Source organism: Saccopteryx bilineata, chromosome 8 (assembly GCF_036850765.1).
Source record: "Saccopteryx bilineata isolate mSacBil1 chromosome 8, mSacBil1_pri_phased_curated, whole genome shotgun sequence".
In the NCBI taxonomy this organism is placed as follows: domain Eukaryota; kingdom Metazoa; phylum Chordata; class Mammalia; order Chiroptera; family Emballonuridae; genus Saccopteryx; species Saccopteryx bilineata.
The window spans coordinates 51810741-51828001 of NC_089497.1; the positions used below are offsets into that span (position 1 = coordinate 51810741).

Genomic DNA, 17261 nt, shown 5'->3' on the forward strand with positions numbered 1-17261 from the left:
TCCACTCTATCCTAAATACAAATGTATCTAAAAGGTAGTTAGCCTGCCCACTAATAAATCAGTACATCTCAGTGATAAATTGCTACAATTAAAATCAATAGCCTGACCAGGCGGTGGCGCAGTGGATAGAGCCTCGGACTAGGATGCGGAAGGACCCAGGTTCGAGACCCCGAGGTCGCCAGCTTGAGCCCCGGTTCATCTGGTTTGAGCAAAGCTCACCAGCTTGGACCCAAGGTCGCTGGTTCAAGCAAGGGGTTACTCGGTCTGCTGAAGGCCCACGGTCAAGGCACATATGAGAAAGCAATCAATGAACAACTAAGGTGTCGCAACAAAAAACTGATGATTGATGCTTCTCATCTCTCTCCGTTCCTGTCTGTCTGTCCCTGTCTATCCCTCTCTCTGACTCTCTCTCTGTCTCTGTAAAAAAAAAAAAAAAAAAAAAAAAAAAAAAATCAATAATCATTGCTGTTGGGCAGATAAAATGTATTATGCTCACTTTGTTAAAGTGGCGCTGCCCACGTGAGTCCGTCGCCCAGGTGAAATTAATGTGTGTTGGGGGCAGGCAGGATCGTTGTAGCCTGGGGCTTGGTTTTGGGATTAAGCCTTTCCCACCCTTTTTGATGTGGAGCAGTACAATCCAATCATGCCTCAGAGAAGTGACTTTGTATTAGAGACTTCCCTATTTTGTATATTGGATTAAAGGTTGTGAAGCTACACTATAAAATAGGGGCAGAGTAGGAGCTTGCACTCTTGGTTCCTGGGATGATTAGCATGAGAGAGCAGAGGGAGCAGAGCAGAGAGCAGAAAGAGGCCATGTGGCCAGGAGAAGCAGCCAAGATGGCGGAGTGCTGAGTGAGATGCCAGTTTGTGTCGTTTGTGTAGAGAGAAGGAAGGAGATGGGGAATTGAGGAGAATAAGGCTGGTGAGCTAGAAACCTTTGATTCTAGGAAACTCGGATAAGTCGGTGGCTTTGTGAGCACTGAATGTGAGTGGGTTTTGGAGCCCAGTGTGTGTTTTTACTTGCCCGCCGGGTGCAAGCTAGAATTAAAGAAAATGGCCTATCAGTTTTTGGCTCCATTGTTTCTTTACCGACTGTCCGAATCCAATGTGAACCTGCATGGGCCAGGCTGCTGTGATAGTGGCCCTGGCCGTGAATACTGGCTTTACAATTATACAATTGCACTTTCAAGTGATATTTTCAAAGTTTTTCATGAAAACAAGTGGAGTTTCTCAATATGAATTTACATAACATATTGACTACTGTTCTTATTACTTTAAGGTGGTTTATAAGCTAGCTCAGAAATAAAAATGCTGCTGCTTTCTGGTCTTGGTATCACACAAATAAATAAGGAAATCCAAAAGTTAGCTATAGCTCATAATTAAACATGTCTGTATGCATCCCTTTATTCTGTTGATAGACACCTCCAAACCAAGTAATCTGTGGTGTGAACAATAAGTTATGGGAAAGTAGTATTTTGTAAATAATCATTATGTGTAACATAATCGGAACTCACCTTTTGAAAGCAGTTTTCTGAATTTCTGTGTTGCTGAAAGCTGTTGCTCTGGGCTATTGGAAAATATCATCTCAATCATATCAGAAGTAATTACACCACCCTGGGATCATAAACAAAAAAATATATATAAGGAAAGGAAATGTTAACTTTAAAAGGAAAACAGAAATAGTATAAATTGTGGCCATATTATTAAGTTAATCATATTTATCTAGCAGAATTACACAAAGGGAAGGCAATCTTTATATGTACAAATGTATGAAATGATTAATAATGTCATAAAGTCAAACTCTTGTCTATTACTAAGAAGCTGACAACAGTGAGAAAGTAGGAAGGAATCTCAGTAGTAAGTACCAAGACAAGGTGTTATTATTCTTACTATCCTTGCTCATCAAAGGGCTACCTCTTTCTTGTCATTCAGATGAAATGTAAATTCTAAAATAAGGCTTTCCATGGCTTCCAAATCTACAGGGTCCACTCTATCTCTATCCCATTCTTCTAATTTAATCCCTTTTCATTATCAGATGTTTTTCTTGGTTATTTGTTTACTGCCCAGGTTCCCCCAGTTTACTGTAAGCTTCTTGGAAGTCAAAGACCCTATCTTATCACCCTATCACTGATAGCTGGCAGACAGCAGATGGTAACAAACATTTACTGAATGAGTATAGCCTTATATAAATCATAGATTCTAGCCACTCATAATTCAACAGCTGACCCTTAAATTTATTTAAAATTTCTACTTTCTTAAAACTTTTCTGTTTCTCACTATTTTCTTACTTTATTAGAACTTTTCCACTGTCCACTATAACCCATCCCCAGTATTAGTAGTTAACTCTCTTCTCAGGATCATTTGTCAATGAAGTCAAGTTCCTACATTTCATGAAGGGTTATAGTCAACAAAATGAATCGTGAAGAAAGCTGCACTAAGTTGAGAACATTGGATGGTTGGTAAGTAATATCTAACACTAAGAATCTCTATGGGGTGAATGAAGCATTTTGCTCTGAAGAGTTAGAAAAGTAACTACTTTGATACCTATAACATTGATGTCTAAATATACAAAGGTACCTATATAATTCTATTATGGATTTATATATCATCTGTTTTCTTCCCTCTCGTATCCCCTTATCATATAACAGAATGTACTGACTTGACATTCATAGTATTTAAGTATTATTAACTTTCCATCATAGTATTTAAGTTACAGGCTATCAGGGTGAGGTGTGAACAACACATAAGAACTCAACATCCTATTCTGGAAAAAGATTAGTGCATTATAAGTTGCATGCAGGATATTATATAATGCTATGTGGAAGTAGGACTTTATTCTTGGCTTTACCTAAGACTCAGTATGGTTTAAGGAGTTATAAATAGATGTCAAGTGAACAGAGTTTACGAGAATGATCAATTTTATGTGTCAACTTAGTTAGGCTATGGTATCCAGCTGTTTGGAAAAACAGCAGTCAAAAAGTTGCTGTGAAAGTAGTTTTAAATTCACACACTTGAGAAAAGCAGGGTACCGTCCAAAATGTGGGTGGGCCTCATTAAATCAGTTGAGCAGAGACAGAGGTGTCCTAAAAAAGGAATGCAGTCTCAGAACTACAACAAGTTGTATGTGTATTTCCAGCCTACTGGCTTGCCCTATGGATTTTGGACTTACTAGCTCTAACAACTTCATGAATCAATTCCTTAAAATCACTCACTCATTTACTCCATCAGTCAATCCCTCTAACTCTCTCCTATTGGTTCTGTTTCATCTGTAGAACCCTAATATAGTTCACAAATACCTTATATTCATAAAAAACAACAACAACCACCACCTGACTTTCTAAAGGGCGTAAAATAATTCACCACAAAATATAATAATATTGGTTACAATGTCTATATCAATTTCAAAAGGATTTTAAACTGCTCTCCTAATTCCAAAAGTAAATTGGTCTAAACACCTATAAAGTGAAAAAAAAAAAGAAAAAATCTACAATACTGTATGAAATATGCCACCATAAAAAACAGGAGAGGGAGAAATTTTATTTTTCTCAAAAGAGTAAGAACCAAATAATAGTGGCTGTCCCTAGGGAAAGACAATGACAACTAAAGTAAAAAGATAAATTTTCTTTTTTTGAAAGCTATGTATAGATAAGTTCTATTAAATCAATACTGATTTTATAATAAACTGAAAATGAAGACAGGTGCGCTCCGCATAAAGCACTATTTTTATGTTTTTTTAACCTCAAAACAGTTACAAAATGGATTATAATAAAAAATTCCAATAGTTGTGATATAGAACCAATTTTTTTTTAATTTTATTTACTTATTTTGAGAGACAGAGAGAGAGCAAGAGAAAGGGGGGAAAGGAGGAGTGGTAAGCCTCAACTCGTAGTACTAGTTGCTTCTCATACGTGCCTTGACTGGGCAAGCCCAGAGCTTTGAACCAGAGACCTAAACATTCCAGGTTAACGCTTTAACCACTTGTCACCACAGGTCACACGAGAACCAATTTTTAAAATCATATAAATAGGCCCTGGCCGGTTGGCTCAGTGGTAGAGCGTCAGCCTGGCGTGCGAGAGTCCCGGGTTCAATTCCCGGCCAGGGCACACAGGAGAAGCGCCCATCTGCTTCTCCACCCCTCCCCCTCTCCTTCCTCTCTGTCTCTCTCTTCCCCTCCCACAGCCAAGGCTCCATTGGAGCGAGGTTGGCCCAGGCGCTGAGGATGGCTCCGTGGCCTCTTCCTCAGGCGCTAGAATGGCTCTGGTCACAACAGAGCAATGCCCCAGATGGGCAGAACACCGCCCCCTGGTGGGCATGACAGGTGGATCCCGGTCGGGCGCATGCGGGAGTTTGTCTGACTGCCTCCCCATTTCCAACTTCAGAAAAATACAAAAAAAAAAAAAAAATCATATAAACATATCCAAATTTGTAACTGAAATGAGTAACAAATTGGGATTTCCTTTAACATAGCTCTTGCTATTCAACTTTTAAGGAATGATTTTATTATAATTATCTTTGTAAGTTTTTTTAAAAAATTCTTATTAATGTTAGAGAGAGAGGGTGGGGGAGAGGGGGGAAGGGGAAGGGAGAGAGGGAGAGAGAGGGAGAGAGAGGGGAAGAGGGGGGGAGAGGGGGAGAGGGGGAGAGAGGGAGAGGGAGAGGAACATTGATCCGTTGTTCCATTTAGTTGTGCATTCACTGGCTGCTTCTTGTATGTGCCCTGACCAGAGAGCAAAACTGCAACCTTGGGAGATCAGGACGATGTTTTAACCAACAGCCAAGGGCTTCTCTGCAAGGCTTTTTTGTTTTTGGCTTTTTTAATTTACTGATTTTAGAGAGAGAGGAAGAGGGGAGAGACAGAGACAGAAACATCAATCTGTTCCTGTGTGTGCCCTAACTGTGGATCAAATCCGCAACCTTGGCATGTCAGGACATACTCTAACCCAGGGGTCCCCAAACTTTTTACACAAGGGGGCCAGTTCACTGTCCCTCAGACCGTTGGAGGGCTAGACTATAAGAAAAAACTATGAATAGATCCCTATGCACACTGCACATATCTTATTTTAAAGTAACAAAACAAAACGGGAACAAATACAATATTTAAAATAAAGAACAAGTAAATTTAAATCAACAAACTGACCAGTATTTCAACGGGAACTATGGGCCAGCTTTTGGACGTCTTCCATTGTGCAGCCACATAATTCTTTGCGCTGCACCTCGTTCTCTTTGTTACTCTCAGAACAATGACCACCAATGAAAGAGGTGCCCCTTCTGGAAGAGCGGAAGGCTGGATAAATGGCCTCAGGGGGCCACATGAGGGCTGTAGTTTGGGGACCCCTGCTAACCAACCGAGCTATCCAGCCAGGGCCTCTTTGTAAATGTTAATAGCTGGACTAATCTTCACAATTTAGTTAGTTCTGTTTAACTATATGTTATTTGAAATGTCAAGTTCTTTCTGTAGCCATATCAAATGTTCTTTAAAAACAAAGAGATCTAAACCTCATTATCTCTTCATCAGAGAAACACTAAAAAGAGTTTATTTCATTATCTTACTGATGCCATCTCCATGTTATTAATCTGAGCCTCGTGGAAGCCTCCATCTGACATCACTTCCTCTTCAGTTTCTTCTTCTGCTGTAGCAACATTTCTTCGCTTAAATAACTGAAAAATAAAAAAGACAGTTACTAAAGTAATTCTAACACATGGGAATTCAACAGCCAATCATCAGTCACTCCACTTAAAAGGTAGTAAGGATGGAGCTTTGTGAAAATCATTTTAAAAATTCTAAAGTTTGTACCGCCTTCCACCTTTCCTGGAACTATACTGCTCACAAAAATTAGGGGATATTTCAAAATTAATATGAAGCATTGAAATACCCCCGAATTTTTGTGAGTAGTATGAATCAGAATTCTCCAGTCTTATAATCTACTGCAATTAACCATCACTTTATAAAACTTACGAGGCCTTACACTGCATGACGTATAAAAACGGTAAGGATGCAAAATGGAACTGAGGCATGCTTGGCCATTTCCCTCTATGTGAAGGTGATAGGATAGTCTCACACTACATTAGGAGAAATGAGGATAAAAATGATACCCGAGTGACTTAATACTTCCTAAAACTCACAGTGTTTTGAGGCTTCCAGACCCTCCCAACCTGTCCAGCAACCTCTAATGACAAATGTCTACTGCTTGACCACCACCTTTAAAGCATCCATTAATCTCTGAAGGGAAAGGAGAATAGTTCTCTCCATATTAAGATGGCTTTCATTATAACATCCTTAAGAATCTTAAGCTATAGCTTAGCCATCAAGCCATGATGAAATAATTTACCCTCATTCTAAGTGACTAAGACTGCTTGCTATTTTAATAGCATAAAATAATGGGTTTCAGCCATTGGACAACAGTAGCACAGGCTTTTCATTTCCTTCAGAAATGAAAAGAAACATTAGTCCTGTGATTGCTTCAGTGTATTGCCTGGACAGAGCTCTAGGCTGCAGCACAGGAAAGGTGAACCCAAACAGGGCCTGGACACTCCCTCAGTTGAGAGTTTAGAACCAAGGAGGTCAAGACACTCAGAATCCACTATGCAGAGTACTAAAGAGAAGAGACCAATAGACAATACTCCAAAAATCTGCAGGTCCTCCTTGAGTATACTGATTAGCACGGATCATTGCAGGTATGTGAGGAAAAGATCCAAAGGTGGAGAAGGAACCATTTTTAAGAAGCATGAAGAACAATTTCAGAGGTCACAAAGAGACCAAGAATAGTTTATGTTTAAACCAGTTGGAACAGAAAAACACTCTTAATATAAGGAGGCATTAATCAAAATACTCAGAAGGGTACTGATTCAGTACCAAAGCTAAATTAGCCCTAGATTAAAGGCTGTTCTGGTTCAGTCCAAAGAAATGTAAAAACGAACTTATTCCAAGTAGCTTAACTACATCAGATGACAATGTAAGAATTAAAAACATTTAAAAAGAATTATACTTATTAAAATATACATATAATTTCAACACCAAATGAGGTAGAATTCACAATTCTTGGCACTAAATTAATAATTATTAAGCATGCAAAAGAAGTAGAAAAAGACTACCCATGAGGAAGAGAAACATTAATCAAAATCACCTAGAGCCTGGCCAGGAGGTTGCACAGTGGATAGAGTGTCGGACTGGGACATGGAGGACCCAGGTTCGAGACCCAGAGGTCGCCAGCTTGAGCGTGGGCTCATTTGGCTTGAGCAAAAAAAAAAAAGAAAAAAGTTCGCCAGCTTGGACCCAAGGTCGCTGCCTCAAGCAAGGGGTTACTCGGTCTGCTGAAGGCCTGCGGTCAAGGCACATATGAGAAAGCAATCAATGAACAACTAAGGTGTCACAACGAAAAACTGATGATTGATGCTTCTCATCTCTCTCCGTTCCTTTCTGTCTGTCCCTATCTATCCCTCTCTCTGACTCTCTCTCTGTCCCTGTAAATATAAATTAATTAATTAAAAAAAGATTTTTAAAAAATCACCTAGAAATGACAAAGATGGTGAACTGCACATTAAAAGTTGTTATTTTAAATATTTCCACAAATTCAAAAAGTAAAGAAAAGTAACCACGAGGAGAGATTGGAAAACATGGGGGGAAAAAACACCTAAAGATAAAAAATACAATTTTTCAGATGAAAAGTATGCTGGGTGGGATTAACAGATTAGATAGCACAGAGAAAAAGATTAGCGCATTTCTGGACATTTCAATAGATACACTCCAATATGAGAGATAGAAAAAGGCTGAGAGACATATATATATATATATATATATACACACACACACACACATATATATATTCCTGTGGGACAATGAATATATTTAAAAAGACTTCACTAAAGAAGATATATAGATGGCATATAAACTCATGAAAAGATGCATTCAATTTTAGTGATCAGAAAAAAGCAAATTAGAATTGCACACACCTTATAATAGGTAAAATGAAAAAGACTGACCATACCAAATATTGACAAGGATGTGGAAGAACTGAAACTCCATGCACTGCTGATGGGAAGGTCAAATAGTATAACACATTTTGGCAGAGTTGACGACTTCTTAATTAAATAACTACTATACAACCCAGCCGTTCTGTTCCTAGATATTTACCCCAGAGAAAAGAAAGTATGCATCCAGCTGTGAATGTTCATAGCAGCTTTATTTGCAACTATCAAAACCCAGAAACAATCTAAATTGCTATCAACAGGAGAATGGATAAACCAATTGTGGTTTATCCATACAACAGAATACTACTCAATAAAACAAAATGAACTACTGATATTTACAACAGCATAAGTAAATCTCAAAAACGATTAAGCTGACTGAAAGACAAAAAATAATGTATGATTCCATTTATGCAAACTAATAAGTAGTAACAGAAAAATTATAAATTGATTGGAGATATGAAAGGTGTGGGGAAAATATACTATAAAGCTGTCCCAGAAACTTTTAGGAGAGATAAATAGTTAACCTATCTTAATTACAGTGGTGGTTTCACAGAATATATAAAAACAAACTGTACACTTTATTATTTGTCAACAATAACACCAAAATCTTTTTTTAAAAAGACAGAAGAGAGTAATAGTTAAAATAAACTGAAATATGCTGAATACTTTAAGTTCCTAGTAACATTAAAACATACATCCCTTTGGAAGATGCTAAGGAACTATTCTGAAAACGAAGGGTTGTCAAGTATTTCTCTTTCCTATATGATGAGTAATTCAGAAAACCCAAAGACTTATTGAGGAAAAGCTCTTCTTTACAGTTACCGACCAGCTAATAAAAGCAGAAGAAATGATAGAATAATCATTTTAATAGTCACTTAATAATCAAGAAACAGATACAGTGGATCGAGTGTTGGTCCGGCATAAGGATGTCCTGGGTTCAATTCCCAATCATGGCAAATAAAAGAAGCAACCATCTGGTTCTCTGCCCCTCCCTCTGCCCTTTCTCTCCCACCTCTTCTCCCACAGCCAGTGGCTCAACTGGTTTGAGCATTGCCCTGGGCGCTGAGGATAGCTCAGTTGGCCCAAGCACGTCAGCTTCAGGTGCTAAAATTAGCTCGGTACTCGAGTATTGGCCCTAGATGGGACTGTGTGGATCCCAGTTGGGGTACATACAGGAGTCTGCCTCACTATCTCCCCTCCTCTCAAAAGAAAAAAGAAGGGGAGGGGATTAGATGCTTGATATTAAGGAACTATTAATTTTAAAGGAATGATAATACTATTCCAATTTAAGTTTAAAAGTCTTTACCTTTTAGAGATACTGAGAAGTATTTTATAAATAAAATAATTTTAAGAAAATTAAATTTAATGCGGTGACATTGATAAATAAGAGCACACAGGTTTCAGGTAAATGTTTCTATAGCATTTGAACTGTTGATAATGTTGTGTGCCTATCACCCTAAATGAAATAATTTGATATCTGGGATATGCTTCAAAGTAATCAAAGGCATTATTTTACTTCTGTCTAATAGTGAGGTGAAAGAATACACTCACAATATATTGTAGTGCTGGACTGACCGTGATAAATTCTTTCCGTTTTTGTACACCTGAACACATCCCTATTTCACCATTATTTGGAAATATATTTTTGCCAGGTACAGAATTAAAAGTTTCTTTTACTAATTTAAAGATGTTTTTCCAATGCCTTCTGGTTTGTATAATATGCTGCCATTGAGAAATTTGACATCACCTTTATCTTTGTTCCTCTGTACATAACATATCTTTTTTCTCCGGGTGTTTTTACTCTTCCTGACTGGTTTGCAGTAGTTTGGCTGTAATGTATCATAGTGTAGTTTTCTTCATGATTCTGTGACTAGGATTCAGTGAGTTTCTTGGTTCAGTAGGTTTTTGATTTTCAATAATTATGACAAGTTTTTAGCCATTATTTCATTCAACAACATTTTCTGTTCCACTTTCTCTTCTCTCTTTCAGGGACCTCCAATTGTCCACATATGAGGTTTCTTATAAAGTGGTTACCTAGCTCACCAATGTCTTCTCTTCCATGCAGCATGTGCACACATGCATGTGGATTCTTTCACCTCACGTTTACACTCTGGGCAGTTTATATTCCTATCCCTTGAAGTTAATATTTTCTTCTGCCATTTCTAAATTGACAATGACCCTATCTAAGAATTTTTCTTCTCAGACATTGTAGTTTTTATCTTTAGTAGTTCAATTTGTCTTCTATATATCTCCCATGTCTCCACTTCTGAATACACGGAATACAGATACAATAATGTTCTAATGTCATTCTCTGCTAATTCTAAGTCTGTGTCAGGTCTGGGTTAGTTTCAATTGATTGTTCTCATTAATGGTTGTGGTTTCCTGCTACTTCTCATACCTGGTCATTTTTGTATGCCATACACAGTCAATTTGACTTTGTTGAATACTGGATATTTTTGTATTTCTATAAATCTTCTTGGCCACAGTTCTGGAATGCAGGTAAGTTACACGGAAACAGTTCAAACCTCTGGATCTTTTATGATGTGTTAGGTAGGTCTGGAGCAGAACTAAATCTATAACTAATTATCCTCCACTACTAAAGCAAGACTATCCTGAATACTCTACATAAGCCGCATGAATTCTGAGGTCTTTCCAGTCTGGGGCAATGAACACTATTCTCAGCCCTATGTAAGTGCCAGACACTATTACCTAATCCTTTTGGATGATATGTTCTCTAGCCTTGGATAGTTTGCTCAAACACATGTACTGATCAGAACTCTGCTGAAGATTCAAGGAAACACTTTTGAAGAGCTCCAGTCTTCTCTATATAGTATACAGGTCTCTCCTTTCTGGTATTATATTCTATGAGCTCTATTAGCCTTGGTCTCACTGGTCTCAGCTCCATCTTCTCACCTCAAGGAAGCTTACTTTATACCACAGTTCCCTCTCCTTGTGTTGCAATTTGAAAACTCTTGACAGTAAACTGAACCTACCATAGGGCTCATCTCATTTCCCCTCTCTAGAGATCACTTCCTTCACTACTTGATGTCCAGTATCTTGAACTGTTGTTTAACTCCATTTCGGTGAAAGGAAGTTTCAGTTTTATATCCCACATATGAGTAAAATCATATGGTTCTTAGCTTTTTCTGAGTTATTTCACTTAGAATAGTATTCTCAAGGTTCATTCATGTTATTACAAATGGCAATATTTCAGTTTTATTTATGGCTGAGTAGCAGCATTCCATACTATATATGTACCACATCTTCTTTACCCAAATCCTCTATCGAAGGACACTTTGGCTGTCTCCATGACTTGGCCACTGTAAATAATGTGGCAACAAACACAGTAGTGCATATATCTTTGCAAATAAATGTTTTTTGAGTTTTTTGGCTAGATACCCAGAAGAAGGGTTGCTGGGTCGTATGGTAACTCTGTTCTTAATTTTTTGAGGAATTGACATACTATTTTCTACAGTGGCTCTATATCAGTTTACATTCCCATCAATGTGAATAAGGGTTCTTTTTTCTCCACAAGTTCTACAACAGCTGTTATTACCTCTCTTGTTGAAAATAGCCATTCTAACAGGTAAGAGGTAGTATCTAATTGTGGTTTTGATATGTATTTCCCTAACAGCTGGTGAAGTTGAGTATCTTTCAAATTACTGTTGGCCATTTGTATGTCTTCTACAGACATGTATCTATTCAGGTCCTCTGACCATTTTCTAACTGTACTGTTTGGTGTTGAGGTATGAGTCATGTGTGTGTGTGTGTGTGTGTGTGTGTGTGTGTGTACACACACACTAGATATTAATCCCTTGTTGAAGCTGTTGTTTACAAATATCTCTCATTCGGTTGGTTGCCTCTAGATTTTGTTGTTGGTTTCTTTTGTTATACAGAAGCTCTTTAGTTTGACATAGTCCCATTTATTTATGCCTTTACTTCCCCTGCCTTTGGGATCAAATTCATAAAATGCTCTTATGACCAAGGTCCATAAATTTAGGACTTGTTTTTTTCTATGTCTTTTATTGTTTCGGATGTTATATTTAGGTCTTTGATCCATTTTTAATTAAAATAGTGCATGGGGACAAGCTGTAGTCAAGTTTCATTCTTTTGCATCTGGCTTTCCAATCTTTCCAGCACTATTTATTGATGGGGCTTTGTTTTCTTTTCCATTGTGTGTTTCAGACTCTTTTGTCAAAAATTATTTGCCTATATACATGTAGTTTTATTTCTGGACCCTTGATTCTGTTCCATTGGTCTGCTTGTCAGTTTTTCTGCCGATACCATGCTGTTTTGATTATCATAGCTCTGTAATATAATTTGAAGTCAGGTAGTGGGATATCTTTGGCTTCATTCTCTTTTTCTCAATATTGTTTTGGCTATTTGGGGTCTTTTGTAGTTCCATATAAATCTGATGATTTTAAAATTCTATTTCTTTAAAAAATGCTATTGAGATTTTGATGAGGATTGCATTAAAACTGTATATTGCTTTGGATAATATGGCCATTTTAATTATGTTGATTCTTCAATCCAATGAACATAAAATATCTTTCCATTTCATTGTATCTTTTTCCATCTCTTTTAATAACACTCTATTTTTTAGTATATAGGTCCTTCACATTCATTTTGTTTATTCCTAGACATTTTATTATTTTGGTTGCAATTGGAATAAGAATTATTTTTTTCATTTCTTTTTTTGATGTTTCATTGCTAGTATACAGGAAAGGAGGTGACTTGTACATTGATTTTGTAGTCTACAACTATATTGCATTTGTTTGTGGTTTCTAATACTTTTTTTGGTGAAGTCTTTAAGGTTTTCTAAATGTCATCTGCAAAAAGTGACACTTTTACTTCTTTCTTCCCAATTTGAATGTCTTATTTCTTTCTATTGCCTTACTGCTCTAGTTAGGACTTCCAGTATTACGCTGAATTAGAGTGGTGAGAGTGGACATCCTTGTCTTGTTCCTGATTTTAGAGAAAAACTTTGTTTTTCACCAGTGAGTATGATATTGGTTGAGGGTCTGTCACATACAGACTTTATTATGTTGAGATACTTTCCTTCTATATCCATTTTATTGTTTTAATCATAAATGGATGTTGCATCTTATCAAATGCTTTTTCTGCATCTACTGAAAAGCTCATATAATTTTTATCCTTTGTTTTATTAGATTGTTCAATTTGTGTATGTTGAACATCCTGATTTTCCAATTTTTCATGATTCAGTCTAGGAAAGTTATATACTTCTAGAAACTTATTAATTCATCTATGTTATCAAATTTGGTGGCAGAGAGTCTCTTATAGTATTATAAGATCCTTTGAATATCTGTAATGTCTGTGGTAACCTCTATTTTGTGTTTATATGAATTTTTTCCCTTTTTTCCTTAGTGAGTCTAGCCACATAATTTTTTAATTTTTATAAATCTTTTTAAAGAACAAGCTCTTTGTTGTATTAAATTTTTGTATAGTCTTTTCATTCTTTATTACATTCATTTCTGCTTTAAGTTTTATTATTTACTTTCTTCTGCTGACTTTTATTTTCCTTTTTATAGGTCTTTAATATGTAACATTAGATTGTTTACTTGGGATTTCTCTTATTTCTTGAGAAAAGCCTGTAATGATATAAATTTCCCTCTTATTACTGTTTTCATTGCATCCCAGAAGTTTTGGTATATCACACCATCATTCTCATTTGTGTCTATTCATCTTTTGATCTCACCTTTTATTTCTCTGCTGTTGTTATTTTTTAGTAGTATGTTGTTTAATTTCCATTATGTGGGTTTCTTTACTTCCTTTAGCAGCTGATTTCTAACTTCAAAGCACTGTGGTCAGAGAATATGCTTGGTATAATTTCAATCTTCTTTAATGTGTTAAGGCTAGTTTTGTAACCCAATGCGTGGTCTCTCAATAATGCTCCACATGCCCTGAAGAAGAATATATAATATTATGTTCTGGGATGAAAGGCTCTATAAATGGCAATTATGTTCATTTGGTTAAATGTGTCATTTAAGGCTGATATATTTTTAAAACTTCTCTATTTACTTGACAGAGAGAGAGAGAGAGAGAAAAGAAGGGAGGAAAAGTAGAGAAGGAAGAGAGATGGGAGAGAAGGAGGGAGAAAAGGGGGTAGGGTGGTAGGGGTGGAGAGGGAGAGAGTTCCATTTAATTGTGTACTCACTGATTGCTTCTTGTACATGCCCTGACCAGCATGTACAAGGGAGGGGGGTGGGTCAAACCTGGGAGCTCTGTCATGCTGGGTGGATACCTTATCCATTGTGCTACCCAGCCAGGGCCTGGGTGATATTTATTATCTGCTTGGAAGCTCTACCAAAAGATGTTAATGGAGTATTAAATTTCCCAATTATGATTGTGCTTTTGTCTGTTTCTCCCTTTTGTTCTGTTAGTAGTTACTTTACATACTTTGGTATACCTTGGCTGAGTATGTATTTATTAACAGTGTTATGCCTTCTCGATGTAGTGTCCCCTTTATCATTATAAAATGTCCATCTTAGTCTTATCACCTTTATTATCTTAAGATCTCTTGTCAGATATAAGTATGGCTACACCTGCTTTTCTGAGAATGTTATTTGCTTGGAAAATCATTTTCTACCCTTTTATTTTCAGTCTAACTTTGTCTATGCGGCTTAGACGTGTCTCCTGAAGGCAGCATACGATTGGGCTTTGATTTTTGATCCAATCTGCCTCTTTATTGTTTAATTCAGTACATTTACATTTAGGGTAATTACTGATGTGTGAGGATTTCCTATGAGCCATTTTATCTTTTGTTTTCTGATAGCTCGGTGCCTCCACTGGCTCTTTTCCTTTGTGCTTCTATTGTTTGGTGGTATTCCATACTTCTGTTTTCTCTTATTTTTTTAAGCTATGTTTCAGTCTGGGGTTTTCTCTGTGTTGTTACCATTAGGTATACAGCAGTCCTTTTTTCTTTTTTTTTTACAGAGACAGAGAGAGGGATAGACTGGGACAGACAGACAGGAACGGAGAGATGAGAAGCATCAATCATTAGTTTTTCCTTGTGCATTGCGACACCTTAGTTGTTCATTGATTGCCTTCTCATATGTGCCTTGACCATGGGCCTTCAGCAGACTGAGTAACCCCTTGCTCAAGCCAGCGACCTTGGGTCCAAGCTGGTGAACTTTTGCTCAAACCAGATGAGCCCGTGCTCAAGCTGGAGACCTCGGGGTCTCAAACTTGGGTCCTTGGCATCCCAGTCTGACACTCTATCCACTGTGCCAGCGCCTGGTCTGGCACAGTCCTTTTTCCTTTTAAAAACATCTGATATCCATCCTATATTGCAAATTCATACCATTACTCCCTCCATTTTTGTTTTTGTTGTCACAAACTTACCTTGTATATGCTGTAAGTATGTTGGTGATCTTACTCGTATTTGTGACCTTCTGTTCTTTGGTTGAGGTAGAATAACCCCCGAATATTTGCTGCACTGGAAGTTTTTCTAGTGATAAATTCCCTCAGCTCCTGTATAGCTGGAAAAGACTTTATTTCTCCTTCATATTTAAAGGATAACTTTGCTGGATATATTATTCTTAGCTATTTCTGTCTCTTAGTAGTTTGAATTTTTGGTTCCACTCTCTTCTGGCTTGGTGAGTTTCTGCTGAGAAGTCTGATGATAACCTAATATGCTTTCCTTTATAGGTTACTTTCTACTTTCTCACTGGCTGCCTTGAGAATTCTTTTTTTTTTTTTCATTCATTTTAGAGAGGAGAGGGAGAGACAGACAGAGAGAGAGACAGAGAGACAGAGAGAAGGAGGGGAGGAGCTGGAAGCATCAACTCCCATATGTGCCTTGACCAGGGTTTCGAACCGGCGACCTCAGCATTTCCAGGTCGACGCTTTATCCACTGCACCACCACAGGTCAGGCGAGAATTCTTTCTTTGTCATTAATTTTTCAGTATTAATACAACATGCTTTGGAAAAGTCTCGCTTTGAATTGAGGTAACTAGGTGTTCTGTATGCTTCTTGGATTCAAGCATCTATCTCTTTCCATAGGTTTTGGAAGTTCTCATCAACTATTTGTTTGAATAGGTTCTCTATTCCCTTCTCCCTCTCTTTTTCTTCTGATATGCCAGACAGTCCTTGTAGAGGTCTCTCATTTATTTTCATGCTCAAGTCTCTCTTTTCCTCCCTTTGCATCATTTCTAGATTTCTATCTTAGATATCACTAATCCTTCCTCCATCTGGTATACTCTATTTCCTATGCTTGCTACTTCATTCTTAATTTCTTTTATTGAGTTCTTTATCTCCAGAATTTCTGTCTGTTTCTTTTTGAAAGTTTCAATCTCTTTGGTAAAGCACTCGTTTTGTTCTTTGATCTGTTTTCTGAACACATTAAATTCCCTATTTTTTTTGCATCTTGAGTATTTTCAGAACTGCAATCTTGAATTCTCTGTCATTTATATCACATATTTCCACGTTTTAAAGTTTGTTTACTGGGTTTTTCATTTTCTTTCTGAGCTGCCTTGCTACCTTGGTTATTAATGGTATTTGATGGATTCCTTCTCTGTCTAGGCGTCTATGTATGACTGGCACTTCTCTAGCAAATTGACACGAAGAAGTCTTTCTCTTATTTCCCAGAAGGTGGCACTGAATCACAAGTTTTTTAGCTCAGTGAAATTCCAGCTTCTTTTGATGTTTTGCCCTCCCAGTAATGGTGACCTCAGACCTCCATGGGATTTCCCCTGCACCCACCACAGGACTGGTCTCAGAATGCATCCTTTGCTCAGGAAAAAAAGTGATTCTATAGTACTAGTACTCAGGTTTTCAAATAATGTGCTCAACAACCCAACACCAAGAGCAAAGGGAGGCAAGCTCTGGGAGACTATGGGGTACCAGGACTCCATTGCTTTGTTTCTCTGTCTGAAATTCCAACTGCCCAACTACTGTGGCTGTACCCTCACGCTATATCCTTCCCTGGTCTCTGGGCTCAGCTGTAGCTTCTATTGCTCACTGCTGCAGGAATGCCCACTGAATCTCTTTGCTCCTCACAGCTGAAGGGAGCACCAGCCACAACTGATTCCTCCCATCTCTGGGCTGAGCCCTGCCATGAGCCCCTGGCTGCAGGACTGTGTCCATGGTTCCTCTGAGCTCTTTTCTTTTCTCATCTCCCCCTTTTGTTCCCACCTGCCCACCTTTAGATGATTCAAAGTGTGAATCTCTCAGGTGTGCTTTGTGTTGAACAGGGAATCCTTTGTTGAGTTACAACTGATCAAACTGTTGAAAATTCAAGGGGAGAGAACAAGGGGACCTCTCATGCTGCCAT

General features: G+C 37.7%; 2 protein-coding genes across 3 annotated transcripts in view; one reads left to right on the forward strand and one right to left on the reverse strand.

Moving 5' to 3' along the window:
- The window catches only part of LOC136312241 (protein mono-ADP-ribosyltransferase PARP15-like), a 328256-nt gene that overhangs the window by 146441 nt on the left and 164554 nt on the right, over positions 1-17261 (forward strand). The gene's annotated exons all lie outside the window — the stretch shown is intronic.
- Positions 1-17261, reverse strand: part of KPNA1 (karyopherin subunit alpha 1) — an 83544-nt gene that overhangs the window by 37175 nt on the left and 29108 nt on the right. For both annotated transcript variants that reach the window (XM_066241783.1, XM_066241781.1), the window contains exons 3-4: positions 5551-5658; positions 1515-1614 (exon numbers count right to left, since the gene is read on the reverse strand). In XM_066241783.1, the coding sequence (XP_066097880.1) occupies positions 1515-1614; positions 5551-5658 (208 nt within the window). The remainder of the gene's footprint in view (positions 1-1514; positions 1615-5550; positions 5659-17261) is intronic.